The following is a 20,764-nucleotide window of genomic DNA, read 5'->3' as shown; positions in this document are numbered from 1 at the left end:
CCTCCCTACCCCTTCTCGGTTCTCTTGAGGTTTTTTTTACCATCCTCAGCTCACTCTGGGCTTTATCACTCCTGACTCTCGTTCCACAACTCTGCTATGTAGCTTCCTTTACCCACCATTGCTCCCATTTTCCATTTTTATAGAACTTCAGCTAAACGCCACAGCTCACCAGAGAGCTCTCTGCTCCCACCCCATGCAATGGAAATCTCTCCAAGTAATCAGGAGTTTCTATCGGCAGTTAAACCTCCACTCTATCTCTTAATTACCATCAACAGGCTTATTTTTATCTATACACAAGGCCAGGAACAAAGACGAAAAAAATGTGAAGACAGATAGATAGCAAAGTGGCCTCCAGAAATTCACTGGTACAGAACAAACTATCAACCAGGAAAGAATTTATGATTCAAAAAGAATTCTTGGAAGAACTTTAAAATCACTTTAAAAATCAAAGAGATTGAGGAAAAATCACCAAAAAAAAATGCAATCCAAGAAAATCAAGAAAATTCTAAAAAGAAAGTCAACCAACTTGAAATAGAGAATCAAAAATTTAAGGAAGAAAATAGTTCCTTGAAAACTAGAATTGGTACCAATCAATCCCAATAGACTTTGCACAGAAACTGCCATCAGCATCCCAGAAAAAGAACTAATTATGGAAACTGAATGTAAATCAACACATGCAGTTTTCACTTCTTTTTTTTTTTTCTCTTCCATGATTTTTTCCTTTAGTTCTAGGTTTTTGTTCCAACATGATTCATGAAGCAATATGTATTAAAAATAAATAAATAAATATTCTTGTAAAAAAAAAAAAAAAAAAAAAAAAAAAACTAGAATTGGGCAAGAGGCAGCTAATAAATGACATTCCAAGACACCCAAAAAAAAACCCAAAACAACAACAACAACAACAACAACAAAACATCATTGACAAAGTCAAAGGAATGAAAAAGTAGAAGAGAAAGTGAAACATCAGTAAAAACAACTGATCTGGAGAACAGATCGAGATGAAATAATAGGAGAATAATCAAATTACCTGAAAAATATGTCTAAAAAAAGAATCTTGATACAATATTACAAGAAATCATCAAGGAAAATTGCCCTGAATATTTAGAACAAGAAGGTGAAGGAGAAATAAATAGAAAAAAACCCATGAATCACCACCTGAAAGAGATGCCAGGAGTAAATGTACAGCAATATTCATATCCAAGTTTCAAAGCTTCCAAGTTAAGGAAAAAAAAATTAAATATGGAACTGGATACAATAAGGATTACACAAGATCTAGCAGCTACTACATTGAAGCATTGTAGGTCTTAAAAAACTATATTCCACAGAGCAAAAGATCTGGGATTACAACCAAAAATGCTTTACCTAACAAAGTTAAGCATAATCCTGAATTTAAAAAAAAAAAAAAAAAGGATATTTAGTGAACTGAAAGATTTTCAGGTTTTTGTGTAAAAATCAAGTATAAGGGACTCAATAAAGTTGAATTGTTTACTTTGTATATGTGAAAATATTTTAATAATGTACAGAAATGTATTTACACAAACGTAAAGGGAAGGTAACTTTAGAAGTTTTCTTATGAATTTAAATTTGCAATGACTCAGATTTACCCGCACAAAAGTGCCACTCAGTAAAAGTTTAGTATAACTTAATTATCACTGTAACTAACACATTTAATATATATAGGATTGCCTGTCATCAAAGGGAGAGAGTAGAGGGAGGGAGGGGAAAATTTGGAAAAGTGAATACAAGGGATAATATTGTAAAAAAAATTACCCATGCATATGTACTGTCAAAAATTTTATAATTATAAAATTAATAAATTTTTAAAAATAATAACTTAATTATCCAGTATTATTTAACCAATTAATACTGCCAAAAGCCAGTTTATAACTTCTACTTTATTTGAAGAACTCACTGTTTGACAAGGAAATCTAGGTAGAAAGGTAATTAGAAATAAGCTAAACCAATGACATCCAAGGTCACTAAATACCTGAAGATTGCTCTGGGCTATATATTGACTTAGAAAACCACATATTAACATCATCTATATTCTATTATATTTCTCTATATTTTGTTAACTACCTATGAATTACATCTTAATCTAGTTCTGGCAACAAGACCACACATTTGTTGCCTCTGAATTGGTCTAAAACTTATTTTCTAGCTAGTGAAAAGACAAGCTGGATTATGAACCCCAAATCCCAGGCTGCCTACACCACAGTAGGCCAGGCTACCTCCAAGAAAGGAAATGAGCTGTGCCCCCCTCAGCTTACTCCCCCTGTGCCTCAGTTGGCAAGTCAAGATTGGAAATCAATAACTGGGTTCTTGTAGGAGAGCCTGCACTAACTGCTTGCACCTGCCAGTGAGATCAGCCAAGTACACTATTGTTTACACTAGGCATTAATAACAGCTGTTCTTTCTACTACATTTACAATAGGGTTTTTAAAAAACACCTTGATCCCATTATTGTGTTTGATGCAATAATGTTGGGGGTGAGCACTTCAGGGCTTGCTATCCTCATTTAACAGAGGAGGAAATAAAGGCTCAAAAGTTTAAAAAGGAAAAAAAAAAACTTTCCCATGGTCACCATGTTGTCAAATACTATTGTTTGGATTTGAACCTGGGCTCTTTCTGAATCTGATTTCAAGAATCCAACTCCACTAGCCCACCTTGCTGCTCTTCCATGCTTCAGCCCTGTCCAACTTCTCATGACCCCATTTGAGATCTGTTTGGGTTTTCTTTTTTGCCATTTCCTTCTCCAGCCCATTTTACAAAGGAGGAAATTGAAACAAATAGAATTAAGGGACTTGCACATGGATAGTAACTATCTGAGGCATGATTTGAACTCAGGTTTTCCTGATTCTGGGCCCACTCTATGAACCTCACCACCCAGCTGCCCACTCTTCCTCTCTACTAACCCATGCTGGCTCTGAAACTGGAGAAGAGAGAAGACAGGGGCTACCTGTCTACCTTCTATTGGATCAGCTGTAATCCCAGCCAATAAAGGCTTGTCAACCATTCAAAGTCTCCAAAACCTGCTAGATTAATCATGGGCAGACACAAGGGCTGCCCACTGGTTGGATGTTCAGCACGCGCCATCCTGAGCATTCCAACCACTAGAGCTTGACCGGGAAGACTCAGGTTGGCATTCCATCAGATGGCACATGAGTTCCTTCTGAAGCATACAGATAGCTTCTAGAAGGAGGAAGCCAAGGTAGGAAGAAGCCCAGTAAGATGCAAAGGAGTCAGAAGCCCTTGGTTCAAATCTCTGTGCCTCAGTCTCTTCATCTGTGAAATAAAGGGCCCCTTCCAGCTAGAGCTGCTTCCATATGTTTATAAGTAACTTGTGAGAAGGAGCACTGGGTCTGGTCACAAAGAGCTTGCTTCAAACCCATTCTCTGACACTTGCCAAGTCGCTAAGGCTAGAAAAGCCACTCAAGGCTTTCAGTCTCAATTTCTTTGTCTGGAAAATGGAGATGGTAAATACCTATGCCTCATAAGAGTTGCCAGAAAATGGGTATAAAGAACTTCAGAAACTTGAGTGTGCTAAATAAATGTCAGTTTGGATTCTGCTTTTTCCACTAAATGAACCTCGAAAGTCTCTTCTGAGAAATCATCACTTATTATACAGGAGATATGAACAAAGAATTCTATCTGAAGCTTCATTTCGCATTGCCTAAGTCCGCAAATGGTGACTGTTCAAGCTGATCATTCACAGAGCTGTTCCTCGGTTACCCAACATTACCAGGAATGCAGCCTTGGTGGTGAACTTTTGACAAGAAATTTATTTAACCCAAGCAGGGGTCAAAATTATAAATGCAGGAATGTTGACATGAAGAAATCAAAATTAAACCATACCTTGTTTTAAAAAATTCTCCGTTTCTTCTAAAATTGTGGAGTATTTCTACTTTGTTATAATGAAATGGAAGGCTTGAAATTTCCTATCAAAATATAATCCATAGGTGATTTCTGTTGGGAAAAGGAATTGAGTAAGGTGGGGGTTAAGAAAACTATCATGGGTGAAAAAGAAAAGGAACTAGTTAAGGAAGCAGGACACAGAAGCCAGGAGTAACAAATGGACAGCCTATGTGCTCACTTCCCATTATAAGAGAAATCAAAGGAGGCCCTCAGCCTATGATAGGCCTCTTAGGATGTACTTAGGGGAATTCCTGGCCAAAAATCGAAAAGGAGACAAGGACATGGATGGGCCACAGTTTGCATCATAACAGGAAATTGTTGTTTGTCCTTCATTCTCGAAGAGGACCATGATACTAGGAAGGCCATATCATGACATGCAAGTCAGTTGGACTTAAATGAGGGAGGTCTGTGCAAGGTCACCAAACTCACTTTTTCCTCCTGAGCCATCTGGGTTCAGTGGCCCTGTTCAGATCATGCAGATTAAAGATGGCCCTAGATGCAATGGGAGAGCTTGACCTTTTTAACAGGGAATCATAGGATCACAGAATGTCACCAATTTTGAGCCAGAGAGGACTTCTGAGATCAACTAGGCAAACTTCTTCATTTGACAGGAAGAAACTGTGCATAGGGGAATAAGGTGGCAGTGACTAGAACAAGACCATACAGGCCACACAGGCTGCTGTCAGAACCAGGAATTGAAACCAGATCTTGCTATCACAGAGTCCAGATGATACCGAGTTCTGACATACAAACCTGACTGTCTGGATAAGTGAAGAGTTACATGGTACCATCTTTAGAGTTCTATCCAAAGCCTTCCTTTTCATTCAACTGTGCCTCTCCTACATGCATGGCCCTGGGAGAGGTACCGGGGAGACAAGTTCTACATATAGGAGCTTACAAGGAGGAAGGGATGGTACAAAGACAGAAAGATGCTGAAGAACTACTTATTGATGTTATTGACTTATGATTGGGCACCTATTTTGTGCCAAGCACTACACTAAGCACTTTATAATTTGTTATCTCATTTTATGCTCACAATAAATTTGACTTCATCAGAGCCTGAAGGGAGGGAACTGGGAAGCTCTGACAGGGCCTGGGAAGGGATCAGAACCTGGAGAGGAAAGGCCTAGCCTTTGGGCAGCAACCTGGAGGAGCCATGAATATCTAGGTCACTAAAGATGAAAACACCAATTTCACCATTTTGAGGGTTCTAAGGCATTGGAATAATTATTAAATGGTTTGAATTTCATCTGGAAGGGGAGAGACACTGCTGCTACATAATATGTCCACAACAAAACCTGGTAGGGATAAGGCTATCAACTTCTAATTATAACCCTCAGTTTCTCACAATAAATATATAAGGAAGCTAATTAGTGAATGTCAAAGAGAATCTGTATGACACAACGCTCCCAGCCAAACGTTAAGATTCCTAATTACAAGGTATCATCAGATCCTAGCCCAGGGTGGTATCTGGTAGAAGCAGATCTCAATGGAATTTTAAAACATTCCTGATGTAGCAGGTACATCTTGTTCTGCATGGAACTGGTGGAAAAAGAAACATAAGAAAGTACAAAAGTACATTAACTTTTCAAAGCTCTTCCCCCCAAAAAAACCCTCTCAAATATGAATAGTAAAAAAAAATTGTTAAACAATTCAAAAGCCCAAATGGGGCACTTGGAATCTCAGAAGTAGATTCAATTTAGCTTATTGAATGGACCTGAGCACAGCTTCCCAACTACTTTCTTAAAAAACAAACAAAAAAAAAAGGAAATCATCTTGGTCCATAATGATGCCTGTATGAGGAGGGTAATTTGGACCACGGTGAAGTGGAAAGAGCCCTCAGTTTGGAATCAGAAGCCTGGGGTTCAAATTCTAGTTCCACTCCCTTATGTTGAGGCCATGAGTCACTTTCCTTGCTGAGGTTTCAGTTTTCCTATCTGCAAAATGAGGACAATAATATCAACTTCACAAAGTTCCAAGGAGATAATGTGTGATTTTTAGCAAATCTTAAAGTGACATAAATGTAAGCTCCTGCCATGGAGGATCAGAGCCAGGTGGGGGCTTGGGCATTTCCAGCCCCTCCCTCACTTTTATGGATGAGCATTCACCAAAGGCCTACCCCTGGCCCGAGCACTGATGGGAGGCCCAGCTCACAGAGGGCAGATTGTAGGTGTTTGGGGATAAATCTGTGTCCTTTCTGAATACTTCGCCTGTTCCATTCCTGCTGGTTTCAGCCCCTCCATTGTGCATCCAAAGCAGACTGCTGGACTCTTAAGCTAAGGAAATGCCAAGGAAGCCTCTGGCCCACCCAGAGCCCAAGCCTGGAGCTCCTAAGGCTCTGGGACCTCATAAGTCATGAATGGCCGGCTGTGCAAAGCCCTGGAGACAGGCAGGGTGAGGTCTCGAGTTTCATGGAGGGCCTTGCAATTCATTTCATTCTATGAGTCTTCTCTATGGACTGAGTCAATAGTTCTAACAAGGAGGCTTTGTGTTGGGAAAGTGAGAACAGCTCGCTCACCGCTCTCCAAAAACCCTGGCTCCTGGCAGAGGCTAAACGGCCTCGTGGAGGCTTGCTCGGAGAGGATGCTGGCCCACTGGAAGAGATGGCACAGGGCAAGGGAGGTGGTCGTCCACGGCACCTTGGGGAGGGGCTGCTGAATCCACTCACTTTCATCTCCTGACTGAGGGACTGGGGGAGAGATCTTAGTGACTCGGAGACTCACCACCACACTGATTAAGGAGGGGGAGAAGTGATTACCAGTGGGCGCCATCCCTCAGTTCTGAAGCAGAAAGAGACCTCAGAGGCCAACCAGTTTAACCCTCTCTTCTCACAAAGAAAGAAACTGAGGCTCTGACAGGAGAAGGGACCTAACTCAGCTTATACGCAGAGCTTGGGACCCCAAGCCGTATCCTCTGATTCCAAATCTGGTTGTCTGCTCCTCCCACCACAGTGCCTCCTTAGGTGGCTAATCTTTTTTTTAAAAACTTAAAAATATCCAAAGAAATCCTAATATTCTTTGGACAGAAAACACCATCTGCTTCCAGAAAAAGACCGAAGGAGGCTAAATGTAAGTCAATACATGCTATGTTCACTTCTTTTGTGTGTTGTTTTTTTTTTTTATCTCATGGTTTTTCCCTTTTGCTCTGATTTTCCTCTCCCAACATGATTCATAAAGCAATGTGTATTAAAAATAAATAAATTTACTACCAGAAAACTTTTTTAAAATGCTGTTAGTAATAGCAGCTCATTCACACGTGCTTCTTAATGGGAAGGAAGGGAGACAATCTGGAACTCAAAGTTTTAAAAGCAAAAGCAAAAAAATTTTTTTACATATAACTGGGGAAAATAAATATATTAAAGAAAAAGAAAAAGTAATATTGGCAGCTCCATAAGGACGGGGGCTGTGTCTCCCTAAAACGTGCATCTCCCTCAATACCTAGCATAGTGTCCCTTCACAGGAGGCATTTGTCCAATAAGTGAAAAACCAATAGCAGCCATTTATAATTCCATAGTGCTTTTAGTTATGTTTATATAATATTTTCATTAAAGCTGAGATATAATTCCCATCCTACAGACCAAAACACTGAGGTAGGGAGCGATTAAATAAGTTGTCCAAAAGGACCCCACTAGTACATATTACTTAAAAAAAAAAAAAAAATATATATATATATATATATATATATATATATATATATTATGTTTACATATCAAGTCCAACCTTGTCATGTTGCAAAGGAGGAAACTAAGACCGGAGGAAGATGTGATCCTACAGAGCTATTTGCTTAGGAAGCAGCAGACTCAGGGATTTCAGATCTTTGCTTTCCAAATCTCAATGTTTACTCCTCTCCATGTTGACTTAAGGAGAGTTATTCTGGTCCACTTCTCAGGCAGACAAGTTGTGGTAGGGTGACTCTGGCAGCCTCATCTCCAGAGCCCGGTGAGGGGGATCCCATGGCCTTGCGGTGGGGGCAATGAGAGACCGTCACTGTCAGTGTACCCGTGGGCCTCCTCCCCAGGGACGGCTGTGCTCGGGCAGCAGGAACATCCTCAGTGATGGGGGCCGGGTCCCCTGGTGGCCTGGCCTGGCCTGCAGGGGGGAAGCTGGGCTGCTTCTCACTCAGTGAGGAAGTCCTCACCTCTCACAGTACAGCCCAAAGAAGGGGCTGGGGGGGGGGGGGGCACAGGGACCGAGCAGGCAAGGGAGGAAGGAAGCAAATGCCGTTCTCTGCTGCTGACTCCAGCCAAGCAAGTGGGAATTCAGGGCTCGGGCTAAATTCAATTGGTTGTTATTACCTGGAGATATTAGGGGAAAGGAGCTGCCAAAGCAGGTACCCAGCGAAGGAGGGATCTCTGCCAGGTGTCAGATGGGGCTGGGCGTGTGTGTGTGTATGGGGGGGGGGGTGTATTCCCTTCCCAGCCCTGACGTCTCTCATTTCTGCAGAAACAAACAACCTGTCTATTCCCAGAGGAGGGAGTCAGACTTTCCCCTCCCAAAGGTGGCCCTTTCAGTTTAATGAGGTCCCTTCTGACTGTCTGCTGGCAAACAGCAGACTCGGATCAGGAGCAGGGACAGGTTTCCATCAGTCCCAGCAAAGCCCTGAGCTGCCATCTCTGCCTGACCCAGAATCCTTCTGACCACACAGTGGCCCAGGGGACACCCAGCCGCCCAGCCACTGGGGACAGCTCCCACTCTTGGAAAGTTTGTCCTGCCCTCAAGCCTCCATGGCATGTTCTGCCTCTAGTTTGGTCCTTGAGGGCAAAGCCGATCATCCTGATCTTTCATGGGCTAGCCTGCTAAAACCCAAGGACAGCCTTGCCTCCCCTTTCTTGTTTTCCAGGTTAAATACTGCCAGTAATGGTGGAGAAGGAGAACAGTACCCCAGAATCACAGAAAAGCAGATGTTTCCATTTTTAAAAAATCAAGAAGATGGCAGCTGCCAACCCAGCCTAGTGAACTTGACTTTGACTTCTGGCAGAATTCTAGGCTCTCTAATTAAAGGGGGTGGTTAGTCAACATCTAGATCGGAAGGTAGTGATCCCGAGAGCACGCCAGCTTCTCCAAGAACAGGCCATGCCCAAAGCCCCTTATTTCTTTTGTTGCCACAGTCACCAAACTCGTAGCCCGGGAGAATTCTGGGAAAAGCTTTGCTCAATTGTAGCAAAGGCCCTTTTAACCAAAAGTCTCTGTCAACAGGCAAACACAACCTAGTGTCTGGGTTTACTTTGTCTTCATCCCTTCCTGTTTGTATGGACATTTCTTTTGAAAACAGATGATTAACGAAAAATAGATTTTGGAAATCTTGTATTTCAAATACGTGACTAATGACGAGGTCTGGAAGATCTGAGTCCCTCTCTGGGGCTTTAGACCCCCTGGAAGACCTAGATAGTGGCCATTGCTCCATTGTGTTCAGTTCCGGTCACTCAGTACCAGGGAAGTACCCACTCTGTGCCAAGAGCTTAATCTGAAATTTGAGAGAAATCTAAGAGGCGGCAGTGAGGAACAAAAGAGCATTCCAAGAGCAGAGACCACGAGGAAAACATATTGATTATATAAACAGGCAAACAAGGAAAACAGGTGCCTCTGGGAGGGAAACGTCAGCTTCTGGGACCTGCTAAAAGCTGCTGATTTGAATGAACCTGCTCCAACCTATAATCCTGGCATTGTGACCCTCCCCAGTTCATATTACTTAACATGTGGCAGCTGCAAGTCTGCAAGTGCAGGTCATCCTGCTCTCACTGGGGTCATCCCACCCTCACTGGGGTCATCCCTGCAAGCTGGACTTGGATAGGAAAAGCCTATGGGAGCACAGAGGGAAGGACTTTAGCACCCCATGATTTCTCCAAACAGAAACAGAGCCCAAAAAGCATTACAAGAACAAATTCAGACTGAAGGGGAAAACCATATTTTTCATTCAAAAATGTAAAACCAATCCTGTTATTTGGCCTAAATCATAGGAGCATAAATTCATGGATTTAAAGTTAGAAAAGAACTGATAGTTTATCAGGTTTTCCTTTTACAGAGAAGGAAACTGAGGCATAGGGTGAAAACAAGCACTTATATAGCACCTACTGTGTGCCAGGCTCTTTAGAAATGTCTCATCTGATCCACATAGCAACCTTGGAAAGTGGATATTATTATTACACCCACACACACGCACAAACACAAAATGGAAGAAACTGAAGCAGACAGTGGTTAACTGATTTGTCCTGGATCACTCGGCCAGTGTCCAATTTGAAGGCAGGCCTTCCTTACTCAGGCCCAAAGCTCTAATCACTGCACAACCTCCCTCAGTACCTTGTGTACTGGTGTGGACAAACAAGATGTAAGAGGATCTCAGTGAGAGGAGAGCTCCTGATTGTTTGGAGGGAAGTGAAGTGTGAAATGGTAAGAGTCTTAGCCAAAAAACTGTGAAACCTGGCTTAAGGAAATGGGCGGAGGGACTAGTGGTCAACGTGACTCCAGGTCGTGAGAAAGGTCCCAAAGGAGCTGGTGGCAACGCTAAGGGTCCCTTAATGTGGAAACACACTCCGCCAGGCAGGGAAAGGGCAAACCCACACATTCAGAAAATGAAAGGAGGGGCAGCTAGGTGGCGCAGTGGATAGAGCATCAGCCTTGAATTCAGGAGGACCCGAGTTCAAATCTGGTCTCAGACACTTAACTCTTCCTGGCTGTGTGACCCTGGACAAGTCACTTAACCCCAGCCTTAGGGGGGAGGGGGGAAATGAAAGGGAAACTGGATCCTCAAACTCCAAAATCTGGGTTTCCTCTCCACCCAACAGTCCCTGCTCACTGAGGACAAAGGACCCAGAAGAAACGTGGACACTCATGAGATGCTGGCCTTGGGGGGAGACAGAAAACCATTGGGGTCACAGCAATTCAAAGGAATTCAGGGCAAGAAGTGTTTATTAGTCTTGAGCACCTACTATGTGCCAGGCAAAAATGAAACAGACAGTCCCTGCCCTCAAGGTGCTTCTGTTCTTCTGCGACCTTTACACAAGACTCAAAGGCAACAGAGCCTGGTCCAGCTGAGCCCTAGTTCTGAGGAGCTCTCCACACTCAGTCCCCAGGTGGGCCACAGGCAGCTGCAGTGCAAAGCTTTCCCTTCCCCTGCCTCCACTCCCACAGGCGCGTCAGGTCCTCTTCCCCTCCTGGTCTTGGAAATCTTTCCAGAATCCTGACCAAAATGAGTCAAGGAGGGCCCATTACAGCACGCGATGGACGCTGAGATAAACAGCAGCCTCTCTGGGCACCCGGAGGGAGAGCAGCAATTCCCTTCCTAGACTTGCCTCCCCTCAAGGCTCCAGCCCTGATGCTAATTATGTTAATACTAAGAGGAGGACTGCCCAGTGGGAAGCAGTAGGAGGTAGTGGGAGAGGTGCTGAGCCTGGGATTTGGGAACCAGGAGTTAGAGACCTTCCACTCTCACCTCCCCAGATAATCAGCTGTGGCCCGGGGCTGGGCGGATAGATTTGGTACCTTCTGCTCCCTGGTCCGAAAAATGGCCACTAAGTGTCACTTCTGGGTAAAAACTGAATTCAGAGGGTACCTTCTCTGGGAGGAGCAGAGAGAGCCAGGCTACATAAGTCGGGTTCAAGGCTTTCTTCAGTGGCCTCCTGGCCAAGACACCTTTACAATGAATTTTCAGTGCCTTAGGCAATTAAGATAAAAAAGGGCTGATCTGCAGAGACAAAGGGATTTTCTTCACTTGGTTCCCCCCAAATGGGGCAAGGACTGGGCTGGGGACACAAAAATAAAATGAAGCATTTTATGCCTCAGGGAGCTGATATTCTACTGAGAGAGGGAGATTACAACATAATACACGCTGAGTTAGTAAGGGGTTACTTGACCAGAGGGTAAAAATACTAATAGCCAGGATGGGATGGGAGGACACACAGAACAGGCTTTCTAGCTTGAAGGATAACGAGGGTCCTGAGATCTGGAGCTGAGGAGGGTCAGCTGGAGATGAAATGGCAGGTTTGAGGCCACCTTCAGTATTTCCATTTTTCTGTAACAGAGAATTTGTGATGAAGAGAAATGGCCGGGAAGCCAGATGGGTGGAGCTAATCAGATTGCAGAGTACCTCTAATAGTCTGAGGGCTTCATTTTTTTTTTTTTTTTATTGTTGATTCTACAGGGAGGCATTAAAGGTGTTTAAACAGAGAAGTGCCAAGGTCAGATCTCTGGCTCAAGAAAATTGTTTTATGGCTATAGGGAAGAAAGCTGGATTGGGCAGAGCTCCGAAGTGCAGATGGGAGGTGTGAGGGAAGAGACAACCCTAAGAGACCACATGGAGGCAGACTAGGCAACTTACTGGTTATGGCAGCTGAGAGGGAAGAAAGCACCCAGGAGGGTTGGGAACTTGAGCCTTGAACTGGGAAATGGAGGGCTGGCAGTGCCCTGTGCAGAAGTGGGAGAGTGTGGAGGAAGCATGGGACAGAAAAGAGAGCGACAAGTTTGACCACATTTGAGATGGCAATGCAGGGGGAAATGTTCCAGCACTCGACTGTCAACGTAGAATCGGGGCTTGGGAAAGATATCAGGGATGGCTTTCAGAATGTGGCAGTCATCAGCTCAGCAATGAGCATGGAAGTTGATGAATTGTCCCCTGGAGAGGATGTAAAGGAGCAAGGAGCTCCAGGATATAGCTCTGGGGGACACCTGCCCTTGGGGTAGAAGAAGAATGATGGTGAGAATTCAGCAAAGGGAGTAGAGAAGTGGTTCCAGAGCAGCATCCCAGCAGCAGAGAATGCCCAGGAGAAAAGGTGGGGGACCAGCCCTGGGGAGTCGGCCCGAACTGTGCCTGCCATTTGCCACAAGGGAGTGGACGGCTAATCTCTGCTCTTTGGCCACTCCTCGATTAACCCAGGTATTGTGGAGGAATTTCTGGATCTCCAAGTGTATCTATATTGTAGATCTCATATTTATTTGGTGTCAGCTTTTTATGTGTGTTAAATTTTAACCTTCAAAATAAACCAAATAAAAGAGGTGAAAGTCCAGGAGAAAGGGTCCAAAAACCAAACAGCCTTCTCCTGGCCGGGGATGGCCAGCATCATTTCTGGCCCTGAAATAGCCTCTGCTCCAAAGCCAGCAGCAGCTGCCCTTCTGGCAGCAAACACCCCCCCCCCACACAGCCTCGCTGACAGTGTTTATGGGGGGATGAATAGAGGGGAAGAGATTCGAGTGGATCTCCACCAGTTGGGAGAGACCCTGTGATGATAATGATGGAAAGATGCTGGCTTGGGACTGGAAGGGAACCCTTCATGTGGACCAGGCAGCCAGCTAAGTTCTGGGAATACAAATAAAAGGGAAAGGCAATCCCTGCTTCTATTGCAGGGGGGAAGACAGTACCTGACGGGAGCTGGAGGATCAAGAGAACTAGTCAGGGAACCTGGAGTTAAAGACCTGAGGCTGGGGAATGACCTGGACCAGAAGGAAGGTCAGCCCAGGGCTGGCACAGAATGGAGGCCCTGGGGGGAATTCCTGAATGGGAGAAGAGGGTCTGGCCCAAGGAAAGGGGCAGGCCTGTGCCGGGTTCCCCTGGAAGGAGGCTCCAGGCCCGAGGAAAAGCTCCAAGAGGAGATGGATAGTTTCAGAGGCCCCAAGCTGGAATCTCTATAAGAGACTGTGGCTTCTTGGGACTCAGTTTCCCTATCTGTTAAAACAAAGAGGCTGGATCAGATGCCCTCTCCCATCCAAACCTTATGAGTCCAGGAAATATAAACGAGATATTTGCAGAATATTTGTCACTGGTGATTTCATGATTCAAGACAGCAAATTGCATGGAGATTCTTCAGTTTATAATCTTTATTTTCTATCCTCCCCCCCAATCCCCTCCATTCTCTCTAATTGCTCAAGCCATTCCCAGTAATGGGGTCCCATTCCTAAGAGCCCTAGACTTCAGTTAACCTCTTCAGTTAAGAGCCCCAAGCCGCCAGCCCAACTCTTCCCTCCCCCAACCCACTTGAAGCTGTTCTAGGCAGGGCTTCCTCGGGGGCAGTTTAGCTTCTAGGCCCCAGAAAGACTTTCCTCTCCAGGGTGCTATCAGCATTTCTCCATTTTCACTAGGGATTAAATAGTCCCTTAGGGCAGGGTTAGGAACTGCTGTTTAGTGACAAGGCCCAAGGAAAGTTTCAAACCCACAAGGCCAAACGAACAAGCTTTTGGAGCTTATGGTAAATCTGGGGTGAGGAGAGACATCAGAAGCCTGGGTTTGGAGCCCCAAGGAGGGCCTCCCCCTTGCTCAGGAGGCATTGGATAAAGCTTTCCAGCTACTGGTCTTCCGTATGAAGATGAATTCAGGCTCCATGGTCTTCCAAGTCAATTTTCTATCTAAAATCTAAGATTCTATGACCCTTAGGGATCTTCTGATGGTCCTTTTCATCATATTCCACTTTTCTTTTCTTTTTCTTTCTTTTTTTTCATATTCCACTTTTCAATGGATCATGCACAATCTTTAAAGAAAGCAGCTTTGCCAGGGCCGTCTGCCCTGCCTTTCTTCCTGCCCCTTGTGGAAGCTGACACCCCTGCCCACAGGAAACCTGCCCTGGCCTCCTCAGTACCATTCCCTCCTCCCTGCTTCCACGACTTTGTCTTTACTTCTGGGGGTACGGGCTCTATTCCCTGGTCACCTGGGCCACTGAGTGGGCAGGAAATGAACCATTTTTGTCTGTGGACCCTCAGAATCGGGACCCAATAAATGCTTGTTCAGTTAAACTGAATTGAAGGTGGGCAGGAAGCATTATCTATTTCCAAGCAAGAAGCAACAATTTTAAAAAGAATTAGTAAATTCAACTCACTTTCTCCCCACTCAGGCAGCCTCTCCCTCCTTTCTTCCTCCGGGGCTTTCTTTAAATGACTGTGGTCATTTAAAATACAATTCCTCAGCTCAGCCACCATCTATTTTTCCATTTAGGAGCAGGAGGGAAACTAAGGCCAGTCGCCATTAAGCTCACAATGAAAGCAGAAAAAAAGGAGGGGGCCAGGAAGGATAAGGAAAGTCCCCTATCAATCTGGCATGGGACAATGAACAACAGAAAGCCTGCTCAAAGCCAAGTCTGAGATCACAAGACTGTGTGACCCTGGACAAGTTACCTTTAACCCTTCAGTGTTCCAGACCAGAAGTGTTACATAAACTCTGCAAGTGTTTCAAAACAAATTAAAACATAAATTGAGAAACATTCTAAAAAAAAAGAAAATTCAACATGGTTAATGCATGTTTTCCTAAGTCAATTTGTGCCAGCTTCATGTATGGTTTGATGAGCCTGAAACCCAGATCCTCGGGCCAATCCTGTAAGCCTTCAAGTGACAGAGGAGCGATGCTGCCTGTGTTGGTGGTGGGACTTTCCTCACCTGGGAGTTCCTTGGGCCAGAGAAGTCTCAGACCCAGTCCCTTAACCCTTTCAGAAGGATCCTCTGAGAAGAGCAGGCAGAGCAGTTATTAAGCTCACCTGTGTGCGTGTAAAAGCTTCCCAGTACCCACAGAAGCTTTCCAGAGCCCATAGAAGCCTCCCAGTGCCCACAGAAGCTTTCCAGAGCCCATAGAAGCCTCCCAGTGCCCACAGAAGCTTTCCAGAGCCCATAGAAGCCTCCCAGTGCCCACAGAAGCTTTCCAGAGCCCATAGAAGCCTCCCAGTGTCCACAGCAGCCTTCCAGTGCTCACAGAAGCCTCCCAGAGCCCACAGAAGCCTCCCAGAGTCCACAGAAGCTTCCCAGCGTCCACAGAAGCCTCCCAGAGTCCACAGAAGCTTCCCAGCATCCACAGAAGCCTCCCAGCATCCACAGCAGCCTTTCAGTGCCCACAGAAGCCTCCCAGCGTCCACAGCAGCCTCCCAGTGCCCACAGCAGCCTTCCAGTGCCCATAGAAGCCTCCCAGTGCCCACAGCAGCCTCCCAGTGCCCACAGCAGCCTCCCAGTGCCCACAGCAGCCTCCCAGTGCCCACAGCAGCCTTCCAGTGCCCATAGAAGCCTCCCAGTGCCCACAGCAGCCTCCCAGTGCCCACAGCAGCCTCCCAGTGCCCACAGCAGCCTCCCAGTGCCCACAGCAGCCTCCCAGTGCCCACAGAAGCCTCCCAGAGCCACAGAAGCCTCCCAGCATCCGTCAGTATCAACTTTGGCCAAACAGGACCATGGCGAGGGAGGACAGAATGCTGCTGGGGCGCCTGAAGTCTGCAGCCGCGGTCAGTGTGAGCCAGTCCCTGTAAGAGCTGGGGCTTCAGTGGGATGGGACTGAATCCCTGGGGTGAAGGCCCCCCAGGGTGAATGGGCTTCAGCCTCAAAGAATGAGTAAATTCAGCTCTATCTCTTTCTCTGCACTCCGTCTGTCTCTCCCTCCTTTCTTCCTCCGGGGCTTTCTTTAAATGGCTGTTGTCATTTAAAATACAATGACGTCAGCAAAGAAATTCTGGCTCCCACCGCGGCCCGACGGCTGGGCTCTGGCAGCAAAGTTAGGTGCCCAACTCGTCTCCGCTAAGCGAAGGAGATTGTCTCCTCTATTCTTGAGGCAATCTTAACCGGACTTCCAGGCTCCAGAGAAGCAGCTCTAGACTGGAGTCCACAGGCCTGGAATTGGGGGCCGGGTTACTTTGGCTAAGTCATGTCACTTCTCTGTGCCTCAGTTTCCTCCTCTGCAAACTGAGCTTGGAGAGGGAAAAGAGGAGAAGCAGCAGCAGGAGGAGGAGGAAGAGGAGGAGGAGGAGGAGGAGGAGGAGGAGGAGGAGGAGGAGGAGGAGGAGGAGGAGGAGGAGGAGGAGGACAACAAAAAGAAAAAAGAAAAAGAAGAGGAGGAAGAGAGAAGAAAATGAGAGAAAAGAAGAAGAAAGAAGAGAAGTTGAAGAAGAGAAGGAGAAGGAAGAGGAGAAGAGGAGGAAGAGGAGGAAGAGGAGGACAGAAGAAGAAAAGAAGAAAAGAAGAGGAGGAGGGAGAAGATGAGAGAAAAGAAGAAGCAAGAAGAGACGATGAAGAGAAGAAAAAAGAGGAGAAGAAGAAGAAGAAGAAGAAGAAGAAGAAGAAGAAGAAGAAGAAGAAGAAGAAGAAGAAGAAGAAGAAGAAGAAGAAGAAGAAGAAGAAGAAGAAGAAGAAGAAGAAGAAGAAGAAGAAGAAGAAGAAGAAGAAGAAGAAGAAGAAGAAGAAGGGAAGAAAAGAGGAGGAGGAAGACAAATTGACGAGAGCTGAGTTTTCAAGTTGATGAAAAGGAGGGAGAGAAGTGACAAAACCCTTTCCTGGAAAACCTGCGGGGCGAAGCCGGCGCCTCGCTCGCTCGCTCGCCTCCTTCCCTCGCCGCCCGCTCGGCGGGCCGGGATCGGGGCGCCCGGAAAGAAGGAGCGGGGAGCGCGGCCAGCGGGCACGGGCTGGGCAGGGGCGCGGAGCGTCGGCCCGCAGCTGCCGGAGGGGGGCGGGGGCCGCCGGGCGGCGGGGCCGAGTCCTACCGTCTTTTGCTTCTTGATCCCGGACATGGTGCGGGGGCGCGGGCGGCGGCGGGACGGGCACGGGGCGGGATGGCAGCACTGGCGGCCGGGCTCGCTCGGTCCCCGAGGAGGGGAGGACTGGCGGACGGACGGAAGGAAGCCGGCCGAGCAGCCGGGAAGGAGCTTTAAAAAGGCTGGGAAGGACACGTCGCACTTCCCTTGACCAACCCCCAAAGGCTTCCCTCCTCCGCCGCTGCTTCCTCCTCCCCTCTCCTCCTCCTCCTCCTCCTCCTCCTCCTCCTCCTCCTCCTCCTCCTCCTCCTCCTCCTCCTCCTCCTCCTCCTCCTCCTCCTCCTCCTCCGGCCCCCCCTCCTGCCTCTCCCGCGGCGCCCTCCCCTCCCCTCCCTGGGCACCGAGGCCGTGGAGCGGCCCGGGGCGTGGTCCCGGGGCCCGGGGGAAGGAGGCGAGGCCGGAGCTGGAGGTGGCGGGGGACCGTCGGGCTGCGCCCAGCCACGCTTCAGCCCCTCGGCTCCAGCCGGGACTGTCGGCGCCGGCATCGTCGGAGCCGCAGGGGAGCCCAGGGGCCAGCCCTTTCCCGTCACAGCTGGGGAAACTGAGGCCCCCAGCCCCACCACCGACTTAGGGGATCCCTGTATTGGATGGAATTGTGCTCCCCGGCTCCTCTTAAGAAACGGGGTTAAAAAGGCGCCCCGACCTGCCCCCTCAGGCTGCAGACTGGGCAAGCGGGACCCGCCAGGGTGAATTCAGTAACTTGGGATCGCGGCCTTCGGGGCTGGAGGGAACGTCAGTGTCTTCCAAGTCCAACTCCGGACGCGACTCGGCTCCCAGAGCTCGATAAATTGCAAGAAGTCGCTGAGCCAAAATCCTCAATCAAAGGAAAGAAGCGGGACTTCTGAAAGCGCCCTGAATTTGGAGTCAAAAGCCCTGGTTCAAATTCTGTCTGCTGCTTGATGTCTGTGATCTTGAGCAAGTCACTTGGCCTCCTCAGGCCTCAGTTTCCTCAAATGTAAAAATGAAGGCTTGGATTAGACGTCCAAAGTCCCTCTCAATCTATGTCCCCTAATCTAGGGCTCCTCCGCACTCTTCTGGTCTCTGAGGGCCTCCCAAATGTTTCCTGTGCTGAGATTCTTCCAGTCATCGGACATTCTTTGTCCCCTCCACAGTATTTCATTTTTCCAAATAATGTAAACATAATGTTGACATTCACTTCTGTGAGGTTTTGTGTTCCAATTTTTTCTCCCTCCTTCCCTGCCTCTCCAGGATAGCAAGCAAACTTCCATGTTAAACATGTACAATCCTTCTAAACGTATTTCCATATTTGTCAGGTTGTGCAAGAAAAATCAGACTAAAAGGGGGAAAAAGCACTAGAAAGAAAAGATAAACCCAAAGGAAAAAAGGTAAAAATATTCTGTTTCGCTCTAGAATCAGTCTCTCTCTGGATGTGGGCGGCATCTCTTGGAGGTCTGACGTGGCTGAGAAGTGCCAAGTCCGCGCAGCTGACCCCGGTACAGTGCTGCTGTTACTGTACACACACACACACACACACACACACACACACACACACACACACATATGTATACAGTGTTGTCCTACCCCTGTTACCGTGCTGCTGTTACTGTACACACACACACACACACACACACACACACATATGTATACAGTGTTGTCCTACCCCTGTTACCGTGCTGCTGTTACTGTACACACACACACACACACACACACACACACACACACACACATATGTATACAGTGTTGTCCTACCCCTGTTACCGTGCTGCTGTTACTGTACACACACACACACACACACACACACACACACACACACATATGTATACAGTGTTTGTCCTACCCCTGTTACCCGTGCTGCTGTTACTGTACACACACACACACACACACACACACACACACACACACACACACACATATGTATACAGTGTTGTCCTACCCCTGTTACCGTGCTGCTGTTACTGTACACACACACACACACACACACACACATATATATGTATACAGTGTTATCCTACCCCTGTTACCGTGCTGCTGTTACTGTACACACACACACACACACACACACACACACATATGTATACAGTGTTGTCCTACCCCTGTTACCGTGCTGCTGTTACTGTACACACACACACACACACACACACACACACATATGTATACAGTGTTGTCCTACCCCTGTTACAGTGCTGCTGTTACTGTGTATATATATATATATATATATACACATATATATGATGGAACAGCTGGCTTTTCCAGTACTGCCAAAGCCTGGGCATCCCTTTACCTCCTTCTTCCTCAGTGGGTTGGAACCCCACTTCGGTTCATTTCCCAGCGAGGTTCTGCAGTGGGTTGAGTCCTGTGGCCGTTCCAGCAAAAGGACAAAACATTGGTCCTGACAGGCTGAAGAAGAAAAAGAAGAAAAGGAGGAAAAGAGAAGAAGATGAGACAAAAGAAGAAGAAAGAAGATGAAGAAAAGAAGATGATGATGAAGAAGGAGGAGGAGGAGGAGGAGGAGGAGGAGGTTAGGAAGAAAAATAAAAACAGCTAAAAAATGAAAGCTAACTAGGCTGAAGAGTCTGAAGGCATGGGAGTCCAGGAAGAATCCCGACTTTCTGGTTCTGAGCCCCCTTAGGCAGACTCTCCCTGCGTCCCTGTCCCAGAGCGGAGCGCTGGGCTGCTCTTTCACGCAGAGGTGCTCGGTGGCCGTGGGGATTGGCTGTTTTGGCCAGCGACAGAGTAGAAGCCTTCCTGAATCGAGTAGCTTGAGGAGCAGGTACGCAGAGGTGAGAGAATTTCCTCACAAGGGAGTTCTGCAGATCAATGAAGACTCAGGTCCTGGTCCCCTCCTCCCTGACACCTTCAACAAGGTGTTGCAAGGTATTTGCTATATGATTTGTTTTCTCCTCCCCCCGCTCCTGGAAATAATTGGAAGGGAGAAAATAGATTTTCATTCATTAAGGACTCGAGTTAATTTTAAGCAGAAAGAAAGGGCGATGGGAGGCTCTGTGCTAGACATGTGCTGGGGTGCTTGTGCTCCGCCCTAGAGAACTTGCCTTTTGAGCTGATGACACAAGCCCTTCATTGGTCTCTTGGTGCCATATTGGGGCCAACGGGCCAAAAGAAGGAGGGATGGGCCCTGAAAGAAGAACAAAGCCCTCTGAGACTTTAATGGGAAACCCCAACTCTGCTCCTGCTGGCTTCCTCGTGACAGAATGAAAGGGGTTAAGGCTCCCTGGGACTCCCTCTCCCTCTGCCTAAGTGATGGCCGTTCCCCTGTGGCATACTTAGTGATTTAAGGCTGGGTCCTGATTCCCTGTCATTCCCAGGATGTGATTTCTTGGGATTTCCAGAGCTCCTGGGTCCCCGATCGGGGTCTGCTTATGCAGAGGAAGTGCTCCCAGTGACTACCATGAC

General features: G+C 46.9%; 1 protein-coding gene across 1 annotated transcript in view; it reads right to left on the bottom strand.

Moving 5' to 3' along the window:
• PAPSS2 (3'-phosphoadenosine 5'-phosphosulfate synthase 2) overlaps positions 1 to 17,508 on the bottom strand; it is a 69,002-nt gene extending 51,494 nt beyond the window's left edge. Inside the window, 1 exon segment of the mRNA XM_074297075.1 lies at positions 17,342 to 17,508. Within this exon segment, the coding sequence (XP_074153176.1) occupies positions 17,342 to 17,368 (27 nt within the window). The 5' untranslated portion in view covers positions 17,369 to 17,508.
• Positions 17,509 to 20,764: the final 3,256 nt, after the last annotated feature.

This window comes from Sminthopsis crassicaudata, chromosome 2 (genome assembly GCF_048593235.1).
Source record: "Sminthopsis crassicaudata isolate SCR6 chromosome 2, ASM4859323v1, whole genome shotgun sequence".
Taxonomy (NCBI): Eukaryota; Metazoa; Chordata; class Mammalia; order Dasyuromorphia; family Dasyuridae; genus Sminthopsis; species Sminthopsis crassicaudata.
Note: the sequence above shows the minus strand (reverse complement) of the source record. Positions and strands in the feature narration are given on the sequence as shown.